The sequence below is a fragment of the Leptonotus elevatus genome, chromosome 18 (genome assembly GCF_054856555.1).
Source record: "Leptonotus elevatus isolate MCC_2025b chromosome 18, RoL_Lele_1.0, whole genome shotgun sequence".
Lineage (NCBI taxonomy): Eukaryota > Metazoa > Chordata > Actinopteri > Syngnathiformes > Syngnathidae > Leptonotus > Leptonotus elevatus.
In genome coordinates, this window is record NC_141256.1 from 11,020,960 (window position 1) to 11,048,553 (window position 27,594).

At 40.9% G+C, this 27,594-nt stretch overlaps 1 protein-coding gene across 2 annotated transcripts; it reads right to left on the bottom strand.

The window, feature by feature from the left end:
* Window positions 1–312: 312 nt before the first annotated feature.
* syndig1l (synapse differentiation inducing 1-like) lies at window positions 313–27,246 on the bottom strand. 2 transcript variants are annotated; one of them, XM_086060407.1, is made up of 4 exons: window positions 26,872–27,246; window positions 20,061–20,647; window positions 7,249–7,382; window positions 313–2,906 (listed from the first exon to the last, which is right to left on the bottom strand). In XM_086060407.1, the coding sequence occupies exons 2-4, from the start codon at window positions 20,571–20,573 to the stop codon at window positions 2,513–2,515; spliced, it is 1,041 nt and encodes a 346-aa protein (XP_085916533.1). In that variant the 5' UTR covers window positions 20,574–20,647; window positions 26,872–27,246; the 3' UTR covers window positions 313–2,512. The 2 variants fall into 2 exon arrangements, with proteins under 2 accessions (XP_085916533.1, XP_085916534.1); XM_086060408.1 differs by having other exon boundaries at window positions 2,598–2,906; window positions 7,249–7,386.
* Window positions 27,247–27,594: the final 348 nt, after the last annotated feature.

Here is a 27,594-nt window from a genome sequence, read left to right on the forward strand (position 1 = left end):
TGCCTCCTCAACTCCATAATGAAACCTCCTCCTCCCACCCACTGCATGCGTACCTCACAACCGTCTTCATCGTGTACTTTCCGGTGTTTTTTTTTTTGTTAGCTTGCCTGTATGTACACATGGTGAAGAAAGCTGATTTTTTTTCTAAGTGAGTGTGTGTGTGTGTGTGTACATACGCTCGTGCTGAGCAAACCCGCCCACACTCGGTGAGTCACTGCTCGCTGTCGCTCGAAGAACACCGCATGCATCTCAATGACTGAGGTTGTGCAGAACCAACAAGAATCATGCAAAAAAAAATTTTGGTCGAGAAAGGCCCTTCACTTTGCCATTTATTTCTCATTACATTTCAACATGTCTTTTGTTTTTTGTTATTTACACGCCGCACGCACGCACACGCACGCACGCACGCACACACACACACACACACACACACACACACACACACACACACACACACACACACACACACACACACACACGCACACGCACACGCACACGCACACACGCACTTCGTTCGGCTCCTCCACTCATTGCACAAAAGCAGGTTGCCAAAACAACACAACACACAAAGCATGTGGTCAATGGGTTGTGAGGTTAAAACAGGGGTGTGCTCAAGGCCACATTTGATTTTTAGACCAGACACATGGCTGGGAGAAAAAAAAAAAGTTACTGTATATGAGTAATGGTTCTAAAATAATGACGCGATAGTTTATTTTAGTAATAAAATAAAAATTAATAATGTCATTTATTTACCAATTCTTTAATAAATAAAACAAAATTGTTAAATGTATGCGGGGTGGCCATAAAGGGTACACGCAGGACTGGACTGTTTTTTTTTGTTTTAAATTAACATTATTGTTTTAAATTATAAAGACACGTTTGTGGACACCCTGTAGGTAATTGCTTTTTTTGTTGTTGTTTTTTATTCTACTAATACTTTTTTTCCTTTTATTATTTACAGTAAAGGAATTAAGTAATAATTCAATAAGAAAATAAATAAATAAATGAATAACATATTTAATTCATCTTAACCAATTTTGGGGAGGAATCTTTTTTTTTTGTCATATTTGTTAAAACAGTTATGACTTCTGGCGCCATCTTGTGCCCCAAATTTGATATACAAGAACCTGCTGCGCCCGAGGAGAATCAACCAATCCAAAACAGAAGATGTCATTTATGAAGTATCGGTCTTTTGTCACGCACTTGCTGACATACTCGTTGCAGTCACCCCCTGGTGGCCTCACAAAATATATAATGATTCTTAACTTTAATTATGACAAGTTGTTTAAAAAATGTGCTTACTATCTCTTTAAATGACTTAATTGACGCAAATACGCTGTGGGCCAGATTAAAGAACCATACTTTGTCCAACTGTTGGTTAAACACATACAACATATAAACCGGCATCTGAAATGCAGGTCAGGGTTCCAAAATCAACTGTCACCATGTTTACACCGAGGAGCGTTCAAACTAGCATCCAAGTGTTCCCTGGTGGAGGCCGCTGACTTCTTTAGCGGATCGTTTACGGCGCAGCCTATTATTGAAATGAATGTGCTTGTGCTATTTTAGGGCCACGCTCCGGAGAGTACACAATCCCTTGGAGAAGGGAGGGGGGGAACAAAAAAAAAAAGAGGCCATTAGACGGAGCTAATTGTGCTCCATAAATGTCAGCTATGACTGATGCAGGGGAGCTAAGCAGAATGTCTCCTCTTAGTGCTCTCGCGGCTTGAACTCGCAATTAAAAAATAGTCACCTGGGTAATTAATCAACCTTTTTTTACATGCATTTCTTCTTTTTCTCTACTATTTCTTGTCACGGAATGTTGCTTGTTCCTTGAATGGAGGGGGTTAATTTGCTGGCCTTGATGCATGATACATTTAAATTTAAGCTTCTTCTTTTTTTTCTTCTTTTTTTTTTTTTGAAATAACCACTCCTCCCCCCAAAAAAATCAATCAATCATGTTATGGGCGGCGCACTGCTGGCAGAACACGCCGAATTGATCGCCCACTCAGTCTGATGCTGTCAGAGCGTCTACACAATCCTGCCTGATTTATAACTTCCGTAGCCTACCAAACTTGCTTCTTGGCTTCGAAGATACATTTTTTTTCCTGATACACAACTTTTTGGAGCCAGCAAGAGACATTCAGTGCGAGGCAGTGACTGGGCGGGTGGTTACCTCTGGGGATGTGCCAAATCTCATACAATACGGTCAATCCCCGCTATATCACAGATTTTGGTGTGGAAAAACAAAAGCAAAGCACATTTGGATTGTAGGCAAACAACATCTGGCGTGAGACAATTGTGTTTTGGGGAGGTGGTATCTTCCCGTAAGTCAAATACAAGCTACGTCATGTTTTATGCATTCAAAATGATGCTCTTATCAGTCTTGGTGTTTCTTGAAAGTTCTTTTAATATCCAGGCAGGGTGAAAAATGTGGTTTATGGTTGCGATGACTCCTAGGTTTGTCTTTCCTCCTCAGTCAATATAACAACCATTTCAACAGAGGATAACCTCAATATGGACGCAAATTGGGCCACCAATGAGGGGGAAAAAATCCTCTAAACTTTTCCTCGTCTTCGCCGCACCTTCTAGCGCGCCCCCTTTCCTGCCGCTGTGCTAATTCTGGCTGACGGGGAATCTTCAGGGAAAAGAAATGAGGGTGGCGGGGGGAAAACTGTACAGCCACCAAAGAATGTTCCTCTAAATTTGCAGGCAACTCTTCACTTCCCGGCAGATACGAGCATCCGCTATATGTGTCCTGGTTTTGAAAGGTAGGCGATGAGCGCCACCACCACCCCCACGTAGACGCCGGTGCCAATGGTGATGGAGAGGGCGGCCAGGAACAGAGCACGTCGAGAGGCGATGTTCGCCATCGGGAAGTCGCCTTTGTGCACTGCCTTGGTGGTCTGGAAGAAAGAGCAAAAAACAAAAATAAAAAACTAGGGTAAAAGATCAGCAATGTACAGGTCAGAGGTTTTTGTATTGACGCAAGCTGACTGTTGAATTCAGCACAAGTGTTGATGAAAGTTGGCCGCGCCTCTTGACAGATGAAGCTCATTGGCGTGCGCGGCGGCGAGCTACGAGGCGGCAATTAGTAGGAAAATGTCAAGGTTGTGCTAATATGCGCCGTCGGATGATAAATGGCAAATTAAACATCATTTGAAAACTCGGGCACCGACATTGACAACCTCGCCCAAATATATGAGCAAGCCAGAAATACCAACATTTTGACAAGGGTAAACAACTGCGCAGGAAACTGTAGGGGGGGGGGGGAGGCAACTCGGCATTGAACACTTCGATCTGAACAAGATTCTTACAAACAACACCTTTTTCACTGTGTGCCAGATTGTAATTATGGTTCCCCTCACAGGGCGATTCTGAGTGTGACAACTCAATATAAACTGAAACAAAACGTAAAACAAAGACATTTTCATGTTGTGTATTTAAAACAACCACGTAACTTAGCCTTAGTCCACTAGCTTAATGCTAACAGGAAATGCAATAGACAGACTAGCGATGTGGCAGTATTAAAGCAGCAATACATGTTAGACAGACAATATAACAATACTCACAGGCACATATTTTTTTTGTCCTTTGTGAAAACCAACTAATATTACTGCAGTTTACTGAGCAGTGTGACCGTCGTTTATAGCCAGATGTTTGTCATACTGCTGCCCGTTGGCCAAGTCGCACACACCAAAAGGAGCCGCAACTAATTAATCATGATGCAAAAACTGTTGAATTCTTTATTGTGATTAATTGTGTTTAATGTTATTACAATGACAAAATGCTAAGTTAAAGTCATGCTACGCACTTTAGCACTGAAAGCTAACACACAGTGAATTCAAAATACACTTCTCGGCGAGGAAAGTTTATTGGGAGAGGAGAATAACAAAATTGCTGCAACAAAGTGCAGTGTAATACTGCAGCATCCACAGCTAAGGCACAACAACATGCTACGCAAACGTTAGCAAGCCAGTTTTTTTTTGTTACTTAGTTGTAGCCAGCAGGTGCTCAAAATAATTCATGCTAGTGCCAGGTTCAGAATAATATAAGACGTGTGAACTACTGTAATGCCAGTTTTTTTTTTTTTTTTTTTTTTTTTTTAAGTTGTATCATTATGTAAACAATGTTAAATGGATAAAATGCTAAGCTATGGTATTGCTACGTGTCTTAGCATTGAGAGCTAACTTTCAGTCAACACTTTGCAACTCCAGCTTTATCAAGCAACCGCTGATATATTCACTGTTTCAAATTAATTATCTCGTATAGTGTCATGTATTGTTGTGAATCTATCGTAAGATGACTTAAACGGGTTTGGGCGATAAGTGTTAGGTGCTCATTTGCATAATCGTGAGAGAGATCTGTGCAGTCTCTCTGTGACTCGCAACACTTTTCAGCATCTCCAAACAACGCAGTCACACCATTAGTGGCAATAATGGCAGTCAGCTCTGCTCGCTAATCAAATGCACAACGCCATATTTCCTCTGTAAAGATTTACATATTCAGGCGTGGCGTTTTTTTTTTTTTTTTTTAATGCTTTAGCAGCTTGCTCGCACGTAATGCTCCCAGTGTTCGGTGACCTTCCGATGAGACAAAGACGCTATTGATTTGCTATGCGCAAACCTTATTATACTCGCTAACTTGTTTGTCTTTTTTGTCCTCGCGGAGAATGCTCTGGCGTTCCTCAGTGGAATCTTTGGAGGGTGTGAGCTGTATGCGGAATGCACTTAAGGCAAATGATCGGAATGAGATGTTACTATTGTGTTGATGGCTTTCAAAGTCGACAGGTTTCTTCTTACTTTGACATCATTGGGAAAATTGTCTTGTTAGGAAAATCCTTGAAACTTTGGCCTTCAGTTGACAATGGCGATCACATGGTGACAAGGAACGTGATTAATTGACTGAAGATAGCACCGCCATTTTATGGCAAGAAGTATTTTACAATTAAAAGGTTCTTGCATCTTGGATGAGTTATTCGTCAAAGTAATAACTGGTTTGGCCGGGACAGAAAGTACTTCAATAGTCTCAGAAACTTTGACAAGGACAAGGAACATGTAGCCTAATGATATTTTCAGATACACAGAGTAAATTCTGTAGAGTAGGTTTGACTCTATTTAGAGTAAATTTGACTCTTTTTGGAATGCGACCAAATAGACTCCATTTTAGAGTAGGCTAATATTTACACTTTGAAGAGAATAAAATAAGGAATTGAAAAAAAAAAAGTCACTCAAGGGCTGAGGAACGAACTCATGACCTTCAGCTTGAGGTATGCCCCTCCTACTGTTTGCTTATCTCCAAGAGGAGACCAAAAACATTACGAGTTATATACACAGGAGCTGCGTGGCTCAGGGAGTAGATCGGCTGTCTCCCAAGCTGTCGTGAGTTTGTTCCTCAACCCTTGAGTGACTTCCCCCCCCCCCCCAATTTTTTTTATTTACTCTCTTCCAAGTGTAAATATTACTCTAAAACTGAGTCTATTTTGTGCCACTCTGAAAAGAGCTACAGAATTAACCACCACCATCTTGTATCAGCTGTCTTTTAGCTCAAGAGTCTTCAACTCCTCAACCATTTTGAGTGGTCGAGATTATAAATCCTAATTAGGATTGAATTGTCAACTACTCCAAATGGGTTTGACTGACGTCCTGAAATTTGCACGGGTTGAAGATTTATACCAGCCGTGTGACGACGTGTACTAATTTTAAGTTTGACCTTTATTTCACCTTCATCTTTCAAAACCAATCAGTTTGTTTCATCCTTTAATAATCCCCTCGAGGTTTGAAGATCACTTGAAAGTTGTCTGTGGCAGGGAGATGTCTGGGATTTTTGATCTCCTAAGAAAAAAAAATGCTTTGACAGAGTAATAATACCAAATTTTGAATGGTGTATGGCTACGATCAAGCTCTCTTACGTACATCTTCAGAATTAATTTTCTTCTGGCCCCAAAAAATGAGGAGCAGCGAAGTATGTTATCAAGCTGTAAAATGAAGCCCACTCTTCTGGACTGTGTGGGGGAGAGTCCATTTCTAAAACACAGCCATTACTTTCACATAATTAGCCCAGAAGGATGGAATTAGCCACTGACAAGATAATTCACAGAGTGCCTTCATCTCAGCTCCGTTTTCAACTTAAATACGCTGACTCTTTATGAAAATTCACAGCTCCTAATTTCTTTTCATGTACATGCACACGCGGTCTCTTTGTGCTTTTGAATGGCTTTAAAACACTGACGCACAAGGTGGGTGACAATTATTGATTAGGAGCCAGACGAGTGGCAATTCTGTTCTCCGTCTGACCAGATTGTTTTGACGAAACGCCACATCCTGGATTGTGTCGCTATTTTAGTAATATTTGTGCAAGCTAACGCTGACATTTTACACTTACTTATGGTGCTTGTTTGAAGATTCAAATGACATCTGTTAAATTATCACTGGTGAAGATTACTATCATAGGACTTGCATTATTTACTATATTGTTGACTTATTCATATTTGCTTCATTCATTACCCGCTGCATGGAATTTCTTCCTATGAGTAAATGTCTTATGTTCTAGCATCGGGATTCACAAGGCCAAATACATGTGTGTGATTACTAGGCCATGCATAATAATCAAATTCATAGCTTAGATTTATGTACGTACCCAATAATGCCCTTGTTTTTAATACACAAACGTGTGATTGTTTGCCACACCAAGCATTGATTTGAGTCCACAAGCGTGTGATTGTTATTTCATATACAGCCTTTAATACACCGCAAATAACCTTGCCGCACGTAGCCGACATCAACAGTGGTTCATTTGGGACTGCATAAAGATGACTCAAACGGGAATTGTATTATTTGCCCTATTAATTATTTATTTACATCATTTCATTCATTGCATTCATTTCCCCTTGATTGTGTTTTAATATCCGAGTGCGTGATTGTTGTCACACAGTTTTAAGAGTGATTGTATTGACTGCAAAAGCGCGCGATTGTTAGGCCACATTAAAGCTTTAATGTCACACACAGCCCTTGTGGCATGACTGGCAACAGGAAGTGTAATCACGACTTCTTTCCTTTCCTCTGGCAGTGTAAAAGTTGTAGCTTGGAACCAACAAAACTTGTAATCTCACTGGTGAGGAGCATGTGTGTCTTTTCAGGGGGAATATACAGACTATTCTGGAAGTGGACACAGTAGTAGTAATAATGTGTTGTGGACAGCGCATGTGTGTGTGTGTGTGTGTGTGTGTGTGCTGCGTTATACTCTCACCCCCTGCGAGAAGTAAAATGCTGCGATTCCCAGAGGCCAGAAGCAGCAGAGCATGGAGAAGATGGCCAAGCCCAGGTGGTCCCGCGGGGGCACCACGATGAAATTGTCCTCGCTCTCGCTATCGCTGGAGCAGTCTGTCTGTACAGGACACAATAAATCATTGATAATACTTACTTGCGTCTATTTTTTTTTTTTAAAGATGTCTGAATTTGTGATGATCATGAGAACGGATCTTTCTGAAACATTTTGTTCTTACGTCTGACTTCCTGGTTTATTTTGACAGGCAATTCCTCATGTGTAAGATCACTTCCTGTCTCAGCCACACTCCAGCCCACCTGTTACCTGCCTGTTAGCATGGTAAGCAACTCTTTTTGTTGTTGTTGTTGTTGTTGTGTTTTACATTCAATGGGCTATATGGAACGTTGCTAGTTAGCTTGAGACGTTAAGACTACCACCATTCTTTAAAGTACTTGTATCAATAGCATCCAAGTAATCATGTCTCTGAAAGGCATTTGAATTTTTCCGGATGATGATATAACAGCTAATTTACCTAATAATGCATATTCACGGAGTTTCTCCGCCGATCATAATGTTGTAATGTCTTTTATTTTGGGGATTCTATTTTGTAATGTCTTTTATTTTGTGGCTTTGTGTTAAGTTTTTTTCCCCAGATTCATACCGTGCCCCCCTTTAAATGGGCAGAGCTTGGACCTTGTTTTTTTTTGGCCTTCCTCTTCCTTATGTTTTTTTCCATTTAAGAAACTCCAGGATTCCCGCTCTGTCTCCCCCTGTTGGTCATTGTTGTTTTAATGTTACTTTGGGGGATTTGCCCTTTTAGGGATCAACAAAGTAAGTAATCTGAATGTTGAGGTGATATACAGACAACATAGAAACATCATTCTAAAAGTCAAAAAAAGCTAAGCAGCTAAGTTGAAACAGCCAGTCGTTGTGGTACGAAAGCCATTCCCGGCATTCCACATTTGAATTAGATGGGGTGAGCAGTGGCTAACATCGTGACACGACAGCACTTCCGACCTGAACTTAAACAACATGTTTTACTCGGTTATTCAGTTGATTATTGTGTTGTATGTCCTTGTTGTTACATGGCTCTTTTGCTGTCAGCTAAACGCCAGCTCGATTCCTTGTCTAAGCTTTTGTTTTGCGTTCCTTTGTGCCGATCGGTAACAAGTGTGCTCATCAGCTCGTGCGCTTTATGAGGGTGCGATCGCTGACGAGGCGCTGGATCTTTGTCAGAACGGGAGCATGGCAACAGGCAACTCGAGTTGGAGTGGGAGTGGAATGAATATGCATTCAGACAATAGGACAGGCAGACGGCTCTCTGCCTGCTTGTGCGTAATATGAAGGCGCGGCGTATTCATGGACTTTGTGTCTCGCTCCATTAGTTTCTCATTAGTTTTGGGAGATGGAGATGCCGACATTTTGTCAGCCCAACGACAAAAAGATGTCATGCTTGAATGTACGCTTTGAATCTTGGTGCAATGAGTTTGCAAGTCTGTTATTATTTATTTTTATTTTTTTTACAGGCTCTTCATATATGTTAATACATGTTAGCATCAATAACGTTCCCGGCTACAAAGCCAAGACGTGTTGCGTAATGAAAAGACATGAGAGATTAAGGCCACATTAAGCTGCAGCCTCCACACATCATCCTGTTTGAAGGATGATCCAGCACAAGGGTGGAACATGAGAAATAAATGAGGGGAAAAAAAGCAGGTTTAATGATGTATTTTTATACCCAAAGAGAATTCTGAACCGCGGCGGGGTGTAGCATCCTTAACATTTCTTTCATTTGAGCAATATGAGGTAATGTAATCCCTTTATTACCTTTAATCCTGCCATGTTTTCTGCGCTCTGTCTAATAAATGTGAGTATTTATTTCATGTCCTCTCGCCACTGCGGGAATTGTCTTCAAGATAAAAACGGCAACAAGAAAAACAAATGTAACAGAGGTTTGAATTATTTTAAAGGGATGCCTCAGCTCCTTTTGACAGCAACGGTCGTCACGCCGCATTTCCACGCTAAAATGGCCACGCCAGCAGACATTCCAAAGATGCATTTTGAGCTGTAGGCATAGCTAGGTAGCCAAATGCTCGCTCACGGCTGATGAACTAATTTGCTCCCCAAAACGTATACAAATGTTCTATTTTATATAATACTATGGTCCCAAAAACATATATATACGTTTTTTCATTTTTTTTTTCTAATCCTAGACCATACAGAAGGCTTTGATGCGGCCTCTGACCTGAAGAGGTCGCTTAAAGCAATGGTAGCTATTTTCCTCAGTGTTTTAAACCGATTTGTAAATAATAATGAAACTTAGCTATATTGTAATGCTAATGCTAATAAAAACAAAAACAGATAAAAAATATACTTTTTTTTACAACATGAAGCTATATAAACTCCATGTAACATGTGTAAAACAAATCCCTGGATTCACATAGTGAATCTCATTTACACGTGTGCCAGCACAGAACAAAACTAGTAGAATGAACACTTTCAATGTCAAAATGACAAAAGTAGTAGCAAAATCTTTTACTTGCAGACCAATTTACCTTAAAGTCATCAAATGTTTTTTTCCCCAGGAGTTGAGACTACTTTCTCCCTTCTAATCAAATAAAAGAAGGTGCCTCATTTTCTCCAAGAGTCTCTCTGTGAGTCACTTGACATTCAAAGCTTATTGTCCTCAACTGTGTGATGCGTGGCCGTCCATACTTGGTGGGAGTGAAACAATTTCAGTGTAATAGCACGGCCGGCTTCCTTGATTGATGTCGGGATTAGCGAGTGGGCGGCCAAGTTTTGCCCACCTGCCCCGCTAATGGTTGCACAGACACCGGATTAACGGACTCTCAAAATAGAGCTGAGGAGAAGGAAACAACCGTGTTATTCTAAAAAGTGATTGGAGCAAGTGCCCTACAAATGCAAATGGAGACACCCTGCCAAGGTAAACCGATGTGTACTAATATAAAATGGCCAAAATTTTGCCATTGCTGTCATCAAATCATCAAATCATGTTCAATGGCTTGTTTTGGTATGCAAAAAAATCTGAAATTGGCCAAATTGAGGGGTTTTGGACCGACTCTCAGCGATATTAAGTCATTCAAACCCAAAAACGTGTAAATACGACTTTTAATGCTTTATCATTCACTCCCCAAAACGTATTTATACGTTCTGGTTTTTTTTTTTTAATGCAAGAGCATACAGAAGGCTTTGATGCAGCTTCTGACCTGAAGAGGTGGCTTAAAGCAATGGTAGTTATTACAAAAAAAGTGGGTGTAAGTATAAGAGATCAGCCAGGGCTATGTTGCAAAAAGGTTTGTGTTTTCACCAGGTTTGTGAATAATGATGAAACTTAGCTATATTCTAATGCTAATTGCTGCAAAACGCGAACAGATACAAATATTATAAATATTATAAAAATAAAATTCCTGATAAAAGAGAGACTAATCTTTTGGTAGGTTCCATGTTTTTACAGCAAAATGAACAACCCTTTAATCATTAAAAGTCTGCATTTCACGCAGAATGGTGTAGGCCAGATGTTGAACCAGCGAGAGGAGCAATGGTTCCATGCAGGCTGCTGAAGGCTGCGCTCGGATGAATCACTCGCGGCGTAAATCCTGTCAACATGAGGCAATTGCCTGACAGGTAACAAAGAGCTAATGGATGCTTTCACAGTCCTCCTGAGACAGTTGCGCAAAGAGGTTGGCCTGTTTTTTCTTCAACAAATGTCCTTTCATTTTTACATACACTTTGTTTTAATCCTTGCTAAACGTTGTGCACTTGGCAGGTCTTCATGGTGGCTTTGAGCACAACTGGCAGGTGGTGTTATGGTTCATTTTAATTTTGCACTAAAATGTACTACAAAAGCATTTTCCCCTAATTACTGTTTATTAACTAGTGATTGGATTTTATTTCATACTTCATTTTCGTATAGTGATTTAAAAAAAAAAAAAGAGGGGGATTTTCCAAAGTAAAAACAGATGTTTGCAAATGTCTTATTTTGAATAAACACAGAAGATAATCAGTCTTCTTTCATGAAGGACTACAGAAACCAGTGAACAATTACTGTTGATATCCTGCCATCTGAGGATTTGGACAATTTTAAATAAATACAAAAATAGCTCCAAACAATTACTTGATTATTAAAATAGTTTTTGATTAATTTGGTAATCGAATACTTGTCGATTAATCAATACATTTTGACAGCTCTAAATTAAGCATATGCAGTAGATGGCTTTTTTTATTTATTTATTTTTTTCCACAATTTGGTACAGATCAAATATAGGATTATTTGGACATTTTGTAAGACTTTTAATATTTTAATATGTTATCGTGGCATTAAAATTACAAATCTACATTTTTTTTTATTTTTATGTTTGGGTAAAAAAAAAAATGTTTTCCATTGAATGCAATCTGTTTTTGGTAAATTCATATAAAATGAAAAACAAGGACTATTAAATTATGCCATTATGAATAATTTAAAGTGCTAAGGCTTCTATGGAGGGAAACAGAACGCATTACATACTGTTCATGCAACCTGTCTTGCACGCTGCACTGTAGTTGTCTGCAGGTGCAACAGCGTGAATGATAAAACAGACAGATCTGAATGCAATTAAAGCTCCCAACAGAAATAAGCGCTTGCTTTGAAATGGTGGTGTTAGAAATTACACAAATGAATCGCTTTGCACGCGCCGGAGTAGAAACGAAAGAAGCTAACGACTTCTCCGTCAACAGGAATTCAATTACGTGGCTGAATGAAAGAGTAACGTTAATGAGAAATTGCCACGCAAGGTGATTTTGCAATTGATTAAATATGCAGCAGAGTCCAAATTTCAGCACACCCTGCATGCGGCATCCTCATGAGAAGCGACAGCAATCTTTCCACACCTTTTGAAAAATAACCCAAAAGAGAGTCGACAGAGAGTCATTAGGGCTCCACAAATGGCGGCGCATGTTCCGCTTGTGCATAACACGCACCGGCGGGTGGTCTCCCATCGCCACCCGAGTCCCGACATGCGCACGGCCTTCTGCGTCACCAAACCTGCTCCAGATGGTTAATGTATGCCGGTGCAGGAGCCCAAGGCTCCAGAGGTGAGCAGGGTGCTTGTCTTAAGACTTAATAATTCTAAGGGGCTGTGACAGGCCACTTCCCAAAGGGGGAGTGGCTTCAGTGCACCGCTAATAAAAGTCCTTGAGACGGGGGATAAGAGCTTGGTCGTGATGTACGAGGCATGCTTGCACATTCATTGCTACTTGTGTTTGGAAAATTCTCAACGGGGCAGAGGAACTTATTAGGTAAGGGGCAGGAAGTGTAACCACCTTGAGATTTAGCTACACCCTGTAAACAAATACAGTGCTTCTTAGCCTCTGCCTGGTGGACGTTATTGAGGTTGGAGATTCGAGGTTATAAGCAGCACGAACTGCTGTACTTCCTGTTTTATTTTGGGTGTTAAATCATTCACTCCCAGCCATTTTCACATTTTACAGGATTTTGACTGATTTTGCAAAGCCCACAGAATATTGTGTTCTATCGCTATAAAAACATGGAACCTACCAAAAGTAAGATTCGAGAAAAAAAGTATATTTCTATCTGTTTCTGTTCTGCAGCAATTAACATTAGAATATAGCTAGGTTTCATCTTTTTTCACAAAACTGTTGAAAACCCTGGCTGATCTCTTATACTCTGCTGCCACCTGCTGGCTGTTTTTTGTAATAACTACCATTGCTTTAAGCGTGATGCATGTCAGAAGCTGCATCAAAGCCTTCTGTATGCTCTAGCAAAAAAAAAAAAAACACACATAAAAACGTAAATACATTTTTGGGAGTGAAAGACAAAGTATTCAAAAATTTATTTATACATATTTACACATTTTGGGGTTTGAATGAGTTTATATTTATTGCTATGACTTAATTGCCATTGTTAGCATACGCAATTTATACACTATGGCATAGCATAAAAATATAAGGATTATAAATAGAAGGCCTAGTAGTGTTTTCCATATAGCGCATCTGAAAACGGTGACTTTTAAGTAAAATAGGAAACAGATCATGTGTTTATCAAATTTAATTGCAAATCCATCTGCTTAGTTTGCTGAGAGATGCTAACAGCTATGACAGATTTCAACCTAATTCACCACCACAACACCGATCTCAAATGTACAGAGAAAAATCGTTGCCATTTTTATCATACATCTGTTTTGGAAGTGGGTGGTTGCTATGGACATGACACACGATGATGTCACACTTCTGGTTCATGATTGGATCCGAGCTAACCAATCGCAATTGCATTGTTGATTTGCATGATGTTCATATTAAAAATGTTACATATAAGCTCGGTAAGTTTACAACACATTGCAGCCATACTATCGTGGCATCCACTATGACAAATAAAAACATTTTCCATGTTGTTCTTATGTGGGGAAAAGAGTCAATAATGAAAAATAAATAAATGCCCAGCAGAAAAAAATGTGGGTCCGAAGGGGTTAAGTTGCTCATCCCTGATCGAGATCCTTACAAAAATACAACCAATTCATTCTTCCTTAGACCATCGGCCACGCCTCGACACAGTCAAATCCATTTTAATTTGAGTGTCTGCATGTATTATTCTTTATATTATATATTGTGACATGACATTTCAATTATCCGTCTCGTCTTTTGGCAATTGTTTTGTTTTCTTGTCTTTAACAACTCAAGTGCCTCTTTTTCACTTTACTGTCTTTTACCATGACAGGAAAAAGCTTTTTGACTGTGATTCTGCAGACTGATAACTGCCCAATTTGGGATTTGATCATGAAAAGCAGCAGCAGCAACAGAACAGCGTGTTGTGGAAACAAAAAGTGAAAAAAGACCCTATTGAGTTAACAGACGGGTAAAAATAGTCATCCTTCTCCAGGATAGCTTGCCAAGTAAGAAATGGCAAGTAATGTGTATTTTGAAAAAAAAAAAAAAAAAGTATCAAAGCTAGCATGTCAATAATGAGTTGCCATGAAAAAAAGAGGACATATTAGTGAAACCCGCAGCGTTCATATCATTTTCATGCGAGATGCAATCAGCACCCCCCCCCTCTGCGCGCAGTCAAAAACAAAGAGCATCAAACAATCCCAACAAACAAACACGTTTCTTGTTGAGAGATCACAGCGCAGTGATTGTGGCAGCCCGAACGACTGAGCCGAGTAAGTGTAATTTGCCAAAATGTGATTAGACGCTGCCTACCGCCCGTAATCGGAGGGATATAATTAGCTGCATTTGGTGGCGCAAAAAATAGCGAAGGCCTGCAGGGAATTTTGCACTCCGCTGATTGCAAAAGCAAGCGTATCAGCTTGTAAATTAAACATTAAGCCGCGCGGCACATGATTTGTTGCACGCATCCATCTGGGAGGGAGCTGATAGCAAGTGTTTTGGAAAAGGCCGAGATTTCGCCGGCGATTGCCCACCGCATCCAAATGAGATCAATGGATGATGATAAATTCAAATCAAATTGATGGGCTGTAGGAGTGATTTGTTTGTTGTAGTAAAAAGTCATTTGACCACTCAATCAAAGATCTAGACAACTCTTGGAGCTCATCAGGCTCGTCTCGACGTGGTCTAAAATGTTCCGAAATGTGCAGTAATGAATTCTGGACATTTTAGTCTGTGTTCATTCATCCTCGGTAATAATCAGACGCCATCAAGGGCACATTGGTTTCATTTTCTCTTGAACTTGCCGTCTTATTACCCTGCCACTTTTTTTCCTTTTGCATGGCGTAGCCCAAGTAATGCATTAATCATCATTGAGCTGCATTTTTTATTTAAAGCATTTTATTGCGGTACTAATACTAATCAGTTGAATGAGTTGAGATGACTTTGTTGACTTTTAGTCGTCCTTTAGAGCAGAATCAACAAAATCATGTGGCTGAGGCAGTTGGACACCCTAAACTCAATATCTCAATATCGATCATTCAATTTCAGAATCACACTGCCACCTACTGGCCTGGCATACACACATTCAAATGACTATATAATTTATTTTGGGGTTTGGAAAATGGTTGGATGGAAATTAATAAATATTTGGGAAAAAAGCACGAACTAAAATAAATATTGGGAAAAGTTATAAATCAAAATTGAAACATTTTCTTGAAAAACATTTTTACATAAAGTTAAATAAAAATAAATAAATTTAAAACAAAAAAAATACAATAGCGGGAAAATTATGCCTCCAAAGTCAAAATAAATATTGGAGAAATTATACCTCAAAATTATAAAATGTTTTTGAAAAACATTTGAAAATAAAGTTAAATAAAAAATAATACAGTGGAAATTTCGCTTACAAAGTCAAAATAATTGGTTAAAAATGGGAAATGTAGTCCAAAAACTACATAAGAACTCAATAAAATTGGGAAAGACAATCGAGATAAACATTTAGAACAATTACATTTCAAAAGCTACACAAATTTGTAAAAATAAATAATAAAAATCAAGTCATTACTGCAAATTATGCTTAAAATGCAGTTCAATAAAATTGGAAAGGATTATAATTATTATTATTTTTAAATAACATCAGTTTGAGGATGTATGTCCAGCTTGATGAGGATATTCAACCTTTTGGTAACTTCATTGGTGCAACATGTCATAATTATTCTTATTTTTTGGGTTGGCTTTGGACTTTTTTGCTTTTTCCATCATTTGATTTTATCCCCATTGGAACATCTGTAACATTTCATAGCGCTCCTGTCTGTTAAGGCTGACTGCTTGGTCAATAAATCAACAACTGGGAAGCATAAAGTAGAATGACGCTACATATTTTTCTTTATATTGCAAAGAGTAGCGAATAGGTTAAGACTAATGGTTGTGTGTTTTTTTTTGTTATTTATTCCACCACATTGTATTTCAAGGCAAACGTCTGCTCGCTTGGTTTAACTGCATTCCCCCTTCCCAGTCGTATATTTTGACACGGGGCTATTACATCCGCCGAGTCACCGAGGGACACTTATGTTTTTTATAGGCGGGAGAGACACGGCGTGCGACGGGATAAATATCATCCGTTAGCGGAGGACAGCCAGTGGTCAAATCAATCGCACCAGCCGGCGCTTATATCGCCGCATTGAAATGATCCGATCGTTATTGTCGTTTACTGCTAAATGAGAGAAAGGGTACCTGTGGAAGATTTCATGAGAATTTATGACTGTGGCTGCTGCCGGCTACTTCACAGGGCGAACAATATGTGTGCGCTGAACTGAGGCGTGACCACATTTGAGATTTAATGAAGGCATAAGCGCCTTTCTCTCCCTAGTGAATATGGATGGCCCTTCCAATCACACCTGCCCGTGATGCTGGAAAATGCATCCATTCTGAAACTCAGCTGTATTGATTTTACACACCGTTTTCTCAAAGTGCTGAAATCTGAGAAGTGTTTTTTCGCATTGGAATTGCGCCCGAGCGGCAAGACCACATGCTCGCAACCATCAAGTAAATACGACGCGCACTGATAAATGCAGATTTCATGCACCGGGGGAGGCGGAACAGATGGCCGCCAACTCCAAATGCAGCTTCCTCCGCCGGCTCCAGTGCTGTTTTGTATTCAGGTGGAAATGGCGGATCATTTTAATTGAGGGGAAGGCGTGAGGATCAAACGGACGAGCGCGCACACACTTAGGCCGTGAAGCTACAATCGCTAACAAGCATGTCAAACCTAATCTTTGATAGCCTTATTACGCTGACGTTTCCATTAAACGCGTTTGCACGCATTAGTTAGCACCTTTTAATTGGTTGTCGACAGTTTGCCGCTTGTGGTCAAACGATGGAAACATGCTGTACTCATCACATTGGGGGAACGGACAGAAGTATCGCAAGGACATTTTGGCTGTTGAAGCATAAAATCTGAATGGCAACATTTTCAACAGGTGTTTGATCAATGGAATTGATCAATAAATGTCTATTTCTGGGCCTTTCTGTGACCCTTCCAGTCTCTGTATTTTTGCAACAACTTGTTAGGTGTAGTCGAACCCGACCATATGGATTTTTTGAGGCTATGCAAATTTTGTGGGAGCGGAAATAACTACAGATTACCGATTAATCGGACGATTGATAAATTAAATATATCGTTGCTGCTATGTGGAAAAACACTTATTTCCATTTTTTTCTATTTGACATATTTACATTTTTGGGATGTCTGCATTCATTTTCATCCCAAAAATGTAAAAAAAAAAAAAAAGCTTGCACTGTTAGCCTAAGCATTGCTTGTAAAAATACAACTTTTATTATGTATTCAGTATTTAGGGATGCAAGATTATGTGTAATAAATAATGAGGCCAGTGTCACTTGAGTACAACTGCTATAAAGGGTTAGAGTAAAAAAAGGTAAAAATAATCGTCAAATATTGGCCATTTGGCTGCTGATTTTTATTTTTTGGGCTGGGTCCTATTACTGAAACATGTGGATTCAAAAATTTAGAAAAGGTCAAAAAGAAGATCACCGGTGAAGCATCTAATGCATTTTAGTTTCATCCTGAAATTTCACCCCAATACGAATACTGCACCGATATCTTTAACATTTGTGAATAATCGAAATAGCCCTTTATAATGGAGGGTGCTAATCTGTAGTAGCCCCTATTACACTGGCCGGATTGTTCTATTTAAACAGCACTGACAAGGAATGGGCGCACCAATTATTTCTGCAGCTTTTCATTGACACAGCAATTCTAAGCGGGCCTTGTTCTCCGACCCTAATAAAGACGCTTTAATGCAGATTTTTGGTCCAAAATAAAAGCATCCTGGATACTACAATCTTGTTAAGTAGTTGTGGATTCCTTCATTCTCTCGTGTCAGACTGGAGGCGAGTAGTCAGTGGAAGTTGGTAGTCTACTACATAATGAGGCCCTCTGAGTATTTTTCGCTTTCTATCCAGCAAAACGGGGCCTGTGACGATGATGCTTTTCCATCTGCCTATTCATTTGTGAAGTGGAGGAATGTATGAACTTTTTTTTTCTCTGTTTGTCATTATCATTATTTTATTTCACCAGCCACATGTTTTTATCACCTCATTCATCTTAAATCCAGCCGTGCGGGGGGGTAGCCTTGCAGGGCAACCGGTCGAACTGGACACCCAATCCCCACATTGCAATCCCCTAAATCCTTTGGAGTGTTTTTGCACTATCGGCGGTGCCAAAACAGTTCAGCTAATGCAGCATTTTCACTTAATATCCCGGGGTAGAGCCAGCAATGGGGACTTATGGGGATGTGAATTTATAGCCATGGGAAATGGATGACAAGGTCAGTAGATCTGGCGGGATTTGTGATTGGGAAGACGTGCGACACTATTGGTGTGTTCATAGAGCGCTGCAGGAATGCGAACCCGGTGTTTGTTTACACGTGCAAAGGGAATATGGCAAAATACACACCAATCGTCTGATGAGAAATGTAAAAAGACAACAAATTAAAGTCTGACCTGATGATATTTGACATAACAGATTACCATCCGAATATGTTCATTAGGATTCGCCCGGTTGCGTTTACATGAATGTAAAATACACCATCTGGATCCCGATCTGCATTCTATTTGGTTGAAATCACACCATATTTATTATTTAACATATAATTGTACTGACTTTTTGAAATATTGATATTTTGTGACAGTAGTAATTTTTATTATAAATGCTTTAAACATTCAACAAAATTGAGAAATGGTTTATCTATAATTAACATATAAATGTTGATGAAAGAAATGGAGCAAAAACAGACACAAAACACATACACAAAGAACACATAATCTGGGTGGAGGTATCAAGTGTGAAAACACACTGTACCGTGTAAAAGTCCTTGACTTTTTTTTCTCTCCACAGCACCATTCTGATGACGTACAAATACAACACTCCACTATTTTCTTTTGTTAACTGTTTGGCCTTGGCAGAGGTCTGAGCTCTATTGGGCGTTGCTACAATCTGTTAAAGGAAGATGAACCCACAATGCTCACTGAATTAACTGCAACTATTACTGTATTAGAAGTACAATTATATTCTGGGGCTGCTTTGCTACATCCAGCACAGAATGTCTTGAATCTGTGTAGCGTCCAATGAAATCGCAACAATTCTAAGGCATTGCTTTCTTTAACAGAAGGCTACAATTTTTTTTTTACGGTATTTATAGTACCGGATTTTACGGACCATTAGGCGCACTGTATTATTAGGCGCAATATACATAAAAAATAAAATAAAAAATAAAATCATACATAAGGCGCACCGGGTTATAAGGTGCATTATCTTTGTGGAAGCATTGATTGTTAAATTGTTTATTCTAATTGTACTGTATGTTTATTTGATAGATTAAGAGCTGTTATTCTAGGTTAAGACTGGACATGAAATGTTTCGCTTGCTTTTGTTGGCTAATGCTAAATGCTATATTGGTTCAACAGCGCTAAACAATGCATCATACTCACCATTATCCAACCATTTTCTTCTCGGTCCTGGCACTTATTGCAAGCTAGAAATGTCGTTTACCTTCGCGGCCCCACGTCGGAAACGTGCCGTTCGACTTGCGTTGGATCTGACCGCAGCATTAGTCTAGTTCTAGTAGGACTACATTTTCATTTCGCCACAGAAGAAGGAAGTATGACAAAAACGAAGACACCTGCTAGCGATTAGCTGCGCAGGCGAATGAAACCACAAACATAAAATGAAGGTATATGAATTAAAGACAACGAACTGTAAAGCTGACCAAGGTCGATTTTTGTGAAAATGGAACAATTTTAAGAATGCCTTATGGTCCCAAATTGTTTTTTTTTTTTTCAAGATGTTTTCATAGAATATTATGTCACGGCCTTACCTCGTACTCGACGTACTCTTCCTCCTCCACCTCGTACGAAACCGTCTGGATTTTGACATGTTCGCCGTCCTCTGGCACCTTCGCCTGCGGTTCCTCCGAGCCGGCCGCGTCCACTCCGCTCGAGTTGGACGTCTCCTTGGCCTTCTTCTCCGTGAACGTGGTCTCGCAGCACTCGCTTTTGTATTCCTTGGCCTTGATGCTGCCATTGTCCTCCTTGTACAGGATGAAGTTGGGCCTGTAGAAGGCCTCCACGGCCAAATGCAGCGAGGTGGCGTCCAAAAGCTGCTGCGACTTCATCTTGCCGTTGCTATTGTAGGCGCCGCCGCCGCCGCCGCCGCCGCCGCTCACCACGTTGCCCGGCTTCCCTTCGCCGCCGTCGCCGCCTTCGCCACCAAAGTAGTTGATAATGTTCTCCTGGTATTGGCGTTTCGGGAATTCTCCTCCGTACCCGTTGACCATGTGCTTGCTATTTTTGTCCAACAAAGGATTCTGGAGCTCGCTGAGGTTCTCCATAGCAACAAAAGGGCAAAAGGCTTTTTTAATGGTAGGCAATTCCTTGACGGGCACTCGAGACGCTAGCGGCAGATCTGCAGAGGAAGGAGACAGTAATGGAGAGGAAGGGGGGAGTCTTTAGAGTCGATGTCTCGAACGGACCTTTTGGAGAGTCTAGTTTCACTTCCAGGTTGTCAAAAGCTGCACCAGGCAAGAGGACTCAATTAGGTTCACTTTGCCTCCTTGTTTTACACGCGCGTGTTGACACACCACCCAGAAGAGCTACACAGCCATTGATCCTAATGCACCTTGTCGGGATTGGTGTGTTTGTTTTGGGCACACGACAAGATTGTTTCCGCTCCAATGCTCGCTCGTTTTTAGATGAGATTATGTTAAGCGGCTCCCAACTACGGTGCAGTGGCACATTGAGAGATTATCAGGTGTGTCGTGAGAAAATGGTAGAAAATGTTTTGCTTACTTCAAGTCATGTATATTTGTTCTTCTATCTATCCCAGTGATGTATATTGACAATTAAATGCCCTACTGCAAGATGGCAGAAGGCAAAATTCTAAACCGTATTTCATTGTACATATTTTTGGTGACATTTTTGTGTAGTAAAATACTTTCATTGGCTTTAAACCAAGAATGAGACCGAGAACTGTGACATTTTCTTTAGTGGCACATAATTTAGGGGGAACTTTTTGGAAAGTTGGTGATCATTAATTTTGGTTAATGAGATTCAAACATTCAGGTAAACAAGCCGAAAAGTGTCTATAAAGCAGTTTGAGGTGAGAACTTATGATGCTAATTTTCCGCTTTGTGCTTTTTGACTTTAGTAGTACAAATAAAAATCATTGGTGCTAAACGAGTAGCAAAGCTGAGTACTAATGCTATGTTTACATTGTGGTCCTGGCGGCCACAGCAATCACATTTCAGACCACCATGGACAAAAGGTGATGGATGTGAGACACGTCGTGGATGTAATGGGAAAAACTTGACAGGCGGTGGTTGCCGTGGATGCCTGGCTCTCTTTTTAAACTGTCAAAAAGTTGCCACGGCAGTCAGTCAAGGTTCTAATGAGAAACTGGTTGAACGCAACATAACCTTGACAGTACATTTTAGAATTTAGTGGGATGTCCTATGAAGTAAATTAGTACAAAAGTGACTTAATGAAAGGATTGTTCTGGGGAAAAAAATGGGCATAATGTCTCTATCGAGTAACATTTTAGCAGTCGTACCTGTCTGTGTTAATGTTGTAATGAAAAATTTGACAAGTGACTTGTTCCCAGTAAAACTTAGAAACCATCAAATGTGTAGCGAGCCTGACCTTTAGTGAGTACCACGTTTGTCACTTAGTTTCTTTTTTTATTCATTTCATTGCCACGTTCCATTTTCGTGGTTTTTTTTTTACTTCTTTACAAAAAATGGGGGGAAAAGACAATCGTTTCATGCTACCTGCTGTCTTTATTATGTCAGATGATGTAATCCAGTTGCCAATTGTTATAGTATAGGATATGTCATCAAATTTTCATTCCAGACAGTCGCTCAATTTGCCGCCAGCGGGTTAACAACCCCAATCGGGTGACAAACGAGCCACCGAAAACACACTTTAAGCACTCCGAGCAATCAAAACACAATGAAGCTGTTACCACCCAGCCCCTAATTGACCCCCCTCGACCCCATCCCTTTTTGAAACGTCACCCTTGACCTTCTACTGATGAATGTGCAATGGAAATAGAAATGCCAAATGCAGATTAATTCCGGGGGTCCCGACCCCAATCGTGCGGCGCTGCGCTTTTTCTACGTGCTTAATGAGACAGCAAGAATACAAACAAGTCTTGTCAGTGTTATTGGCCGCGAGTCGTGTTTGATAGTTTACCGGTAATCATGTGCAAATAAGCGCTATTAGCCGCAATCAAATATTCTACGCTTTTCTTCGACGTTCTCACAGACCAGCAAGAGAAGAGGTTCATGTTGAAAAGCTGACGCTGAACTGAAATATGCTGTGCAGTCATTACGAAGGGAAAAATGTTGAACGTGAGTTCCATTTCAGTTTCCCTGATTTTGTTGCGATGTGTAGGTGGGGTGGCAAAAGCCGCAGGAAATGCATCTTCTCTTCACATAGCCTGCTTTAGAGCGCCTTGTTGTTGGCCATGAGTGCCCACATGTTACTCAGAAAAAAATAAAGCTGGAAGAGCAAGTAGGCGGGGGGTGTGTGGGGTGGGGGTGAAGTTCACCTTGATAGCCAGTGGACCAAGGCTTCTGGCTGGGCTGGCCACTTTAGAGTGCCTTGTTGTCACTCCTAGCCAAGAGAGACTATAATTTGATGTTTTCATGGCTCAAATATGTATATTAGGGGGGTGTAGGCATAAGAAAGATTACTACAGAGCGTACCAAATTCCTTGCAGCACAGATGTCGTGTGATCACCTGCATCTCCTGAATGATGAAATCAGTTTGAAGTTGGGGTGTTTTAAATCGATTGAGGCGTGTTGAGGAGTAGCGGTTGAAAAAATGACAAGACGTATCACACTCTTTCCTTTCCTAACACATCGCACTACTTTCCACTCCTCACCTCCATGAATAAACCACAATTCCCACTCATGTAGTTTTCCTGAAAAACAGCCTCCAACAAAGCCAACAAAGCCCTCAGGACTCCTCCCACTTGCTTGCTCTTCCCTCCTGACATTGCAGTTCTCGCGCTCTCACAGGTCCGCAAATAGCTGCGGGGATGCCGACTCATGCAGTTCTTGGGTAAAAGTGGATGTGAATATGCGCGGGGGAACCCCAAGGAAAACGTATCCCGTGCTTTACTGTCTGCTTCGCATACTGCCATGCTCCGCTTCGTCGGTCCAAAACGACCGCTGACCCCAACACAGCGCCGTCTGTCTTGTTTTATATGGTTAACTACTCCAAAATTCGCTCATAGTTATTATTATTTTTTTTCAGTTCAAAATGTTCCCTTTTGCTCTATTTCTGTTTATTTTCTTAGATCTTAAATTAGGTGGGTCTAAATTGGAGTTGGACTTTTTTTTTAAACTGGATTGCGCCCATGGACTCCACATGACCCTGTGACCCCTGTCGTTATGCTGATGAAAATACACTAAATTATTAACGATCCTGAAAGGACACATTAATTAACCATTTGCATTTACCAAATTAGAAATGCGAGGTCATTGTCAGGCGCAGTAATCAGCTATTTTATTGCAGCAGTTCAATAAATCCTGATTAAGAAAGTGTATTTATTGATCAACATGAAACAGGATTGCAGGATCAGATTGCTGTCTGACAATATGTAGTATAGCTTATACAAATGCAATACAGGGAAAACAAAATAAAGCACAACTTCCTGTCGTGCAATGATGTCGTTTTTTTTTTTTTAAGTCCAGTAGAATTCATTTTGAGCAGAGCTGTCCTTTTTCTACAGTTTGTTCAAAACGAAGCACCTTCGCATCTCTCCTTGACACAGTGACATTTCCAAGAAGGTTAAGGAAAATGTGACATAAAGGTTAGAAGAATCGACTTTTAAAAGGCTCTTCTTGACTCAAGTGATTTGTCATAATTCACTGTACCTATAAAAAAAAATTGTGTATAGCTACTTTTGGCCCACGATGTACAAATTGATTTTCACTAATTCTATCACAGCAAACTGACTGAAGATGCCATATTTTACTTGCATTTTCTTGTGAGTGTTTTGAGCCTAAGCCTGAGTAAACATAGCAGGGTGGGCGGTGTATTGTGTTACGGACGGAATAACAAACGGCTGAGAAGCAGAGAGCAACAGCAGAATGCGTCCGTACTGGGAGTCTCCACTTGGATGCATTGGAATGAAAATGCAAAAATCTGCGCACCAAATTGAGCTGTTTCGGAAATATTGATTTCGACAGATAAACCCCCTTTTGGGAAATCTACTGAAGTTCTACTGACTACACCAAATTAACCCGGTGGCACCAACATTATATTGATTCAAATGCACCACTGTTTTATTTTTAAAACAGATTTCAGCAACCCAATTAGGCCACAAACAAAACTCACTCAAAATGTTATATTATTTAGTCACTGTTTGTTCTTCATGTCATATCAAATCCGCAATTAAACTGTTAAGGCTACTCTTGCTGTATTATAGGGCAGTTGAAGTAAGTGCAATTAAGCCATGTCTGTCATCTAGTGGTGAATGTTAATATTACAACTTAAAAATACAGTCAGTACAACCACATATTTGCAGTTTGGAACCTGTGAATTTGAATATTATCTGATACTTTTTTTTATTATTATTATTTTTTAAATATATTTTTTTACAATTAGTTTTCCCCCCGGTTATTCCAGGATTTTCTTCCTCCATATTTAAAGCTAACTTGGGTTTGATCGGCTTTTTAGGTATAATTTTTCTAGGTTTGTAAAATAATAATAATAATAATAATAATAATAAAAACCTTTGGGGGGAGGGGGGATTAATGAAGCCCATGGGCCACCCATCCCTGCTATGCTGTATGAGCTGATAAGAATTGCGCCCTCTGCTGTCAGAATCCAATAACCTACAAGTCGTTTTGACTGCACCACATAACGCAGTGGCACAATATTGATAAAGTACTGATAGTGATTAAAATACAATCCCATCATTTTCTAAATTAATTTGGAGTACTACACCCAATCGATTCATTCAAGTCATAGTGATGACAGCACATAACCATGATTGTTCCTGTAGCTCCATTCGAATGTGTCAACATTCCCCCCCCACCACAAAAGTTCAAAGGTGTCAGGCACGCGGCTAGCAGATTAGCAAGCATCCTGTTTGCATCCAGGATCAGGCCGGGTCGCGGTTTCACCATCCGTCAGCACTCTTCAGACCGTCAGTCAGCTCCCACTGCCAATCATCCTCCCACCCTTTGACCTTCTCCCCCCACGAAGCTGAGCATTATCAGCCAGTGTGGGGCACCGGCATGACGAGTCGCACCCGAATACCAATGCGCCTTATCTGTCAGCCATGTTTATCAAGCCACTCCATCCCGCTCGACGCCGGCAAATTCATCTCTCTGTGATTTAATTTTGAACGCGGCGACGGCCTGCGCGGCGCATAATGAAAGCCGACGTCTGCTCGATATTGATGGCCGTGCGCCGGGGCTCGGAGCAGAGGATGCAAATTCCAGGCGCGGTCGTCAGCTGAGCACAAGCAAGTGCAATCAGTCAATGGCGGCGTCAGTTCACAGTCCGTGAGCTACAAATTTGGGGATTTTTTTCCTTTGGAACCTTCTGAGATACCACAAGATGGCGCCAAAGCCATGACTAGTAGGAAAGTAGCAATTGGTGTCAAGGAAGTATGTTGAAGTAATAAATCTCAACTGAGAAACAAACCTTTAATGCAAATAACATTACAACCTTTGTAAAACGTCACAATCCATTTGTTTGGAATTAAACCACTGTGGCATCATCACCCCCCCCCCCCCCCCCCCCCACTCCCCGTCTACCCTGATACCACATAACACCTTTCCGGAACCCTCCCCCATGCAAGTCCCCCTGTGGGATGATTTTAAGTGTTCCTTGATGTGTAAATCCTCGAGTGGAGATGGAAATGTTGAATAATTCAGTGGGGGCTTGCTGTCAATATAACAGGCTGCCAGCCAGCACTGAGGCTGACCCGTCTTCATGGCCAATTGATTGAGGCAACACAATGGCGAGTGTGTTTTGTCGGCTGTCATTATGTCGCACATTTGTTTTGGGGCTTTGTAGAACGGCGACTTTAATGTCAACCAGGCGACATTGTTTATGCAACATTGTTTTTACATCCGTTAAAGGGGCTATTCATCCCTCCGGCCATCCATCCATCCTTTGAATAGCCCACATGTTGTGGTCGCTTTAGAGCGCCTCGTTGTTGCGTGTCACAGAGAGAAAGACGGAAGAGCGAGGGGTGGATTTTTATTTATTTACTTATTTTTTTGAAAGTCCAGTTTGTGGACTGGTACTTGGCGTTGGCGTGGCCGCTTAAGAGTGCCTTGTTGTTGCCACGGGTAAAAGCCTCGCGACGACCCAGTGGGATATATCCCTTCTACTGGAAGCTTTAGGTAGATATAGTTTTGTTTCTTAAGCAGTTAGGTGCATATGTAAGATGCTAGAAGTAACATCCACTTTTCATGCTTGGTGGAGGTATTCAAGAAAAGTGTCTTGATGATGTGCCTTACTTGTTGTTGTTTCCTGTTGCTATAAAAAGTGCACAGACATATTTTTATCTCCTCGTCACCTGATTCAACAACTCTCTCGTTCTCTCTCCAATGGGAACCGTTTCACTGCTCAGCGACTTTCAAATCAAACGGCAAAGCAACCTACCTGTGAGTTCTCGGCAATCCAGATCCAAACCCCGCCTCGTTCATCACGCCGTAGCCTGGAGACCAGCGCATAATCTGTGACTCTCCCACAAGGAGGAAGGTGCGACGTGCCCCGCCGAGCTGGTGTGCGTGCGCCCCGGCGGCGGAGAGGCAGCCGCGCTTCCCCACCTCCGCGTAAAGCTCTCTCCCGTGCGCCAACAAAGCTCTCCTTTCCCCCATGAAACACTTTTCTTTTCAACGCCGCCTTCAAAATCGCACCCAGTTCAAAAGCATCTCGGCGTGGAAGAGAAGAGGACGAGTCCACCCTGTCGCGTCCTCCTTCGGTTGAGAGTGGGTGCGGAGCTGAAGGAGGCGGCGTCCTTCCTCTCCTGTGCGCGCCTTTACTCTCACTCGCTATTTGGATGTGGACGAGGTTAACCATGTGTGTGGGGGGGGGGGGGGGGAGTGGGCGTCTGCTCCTCTTGCTGCATCACAAAGGGTGAAAACACCGACAATCATCATATTTCAAATATAGATGTTTTGTACTGTTTTTTGCAGGTGAGCTTATAAGACATAACATTAGGGACACCTGCAGCCACAATACTGTACAATAGAGCCTCAGTTTTGACGGCGAGGTATTCACTTAATGTTCGTTATTGAGCTGCTGCTGCTACATAACATAAGGTAGCCCAAATGGCTATTTTAGATTTGAATTGTACTATCGGGATATCAATTAAAATGATTG

What these genes read in the sequence shown, in the direction of transcription:
- syndig1l (XM_086060407.1), bottom strand. Translation starts at nt 20,573, where the DNA reads ATGGAGAACCTCAGCGAGCTCCAGAATCCTTTGTTGGACAAAAATAGC. An exon ending in AAGAGTACGTCGAGTACGAG is followed by an intron (nt 7,383 to 20,060) that starts GTAAGGCCGTGA and finishes CTGTACAGACAG; the next exon opens with ACTGCTCCAGCGATAGCGAG. An exon ending in CATTTTACTTCTCGCAGGGG is followed by an intron (nt 2,907 to 7,248) that starts GTGAGAGTATAA and finishes TCTTTCTTCCAG; the next exon opens with ACCACCAAGGCAGTGCACAA.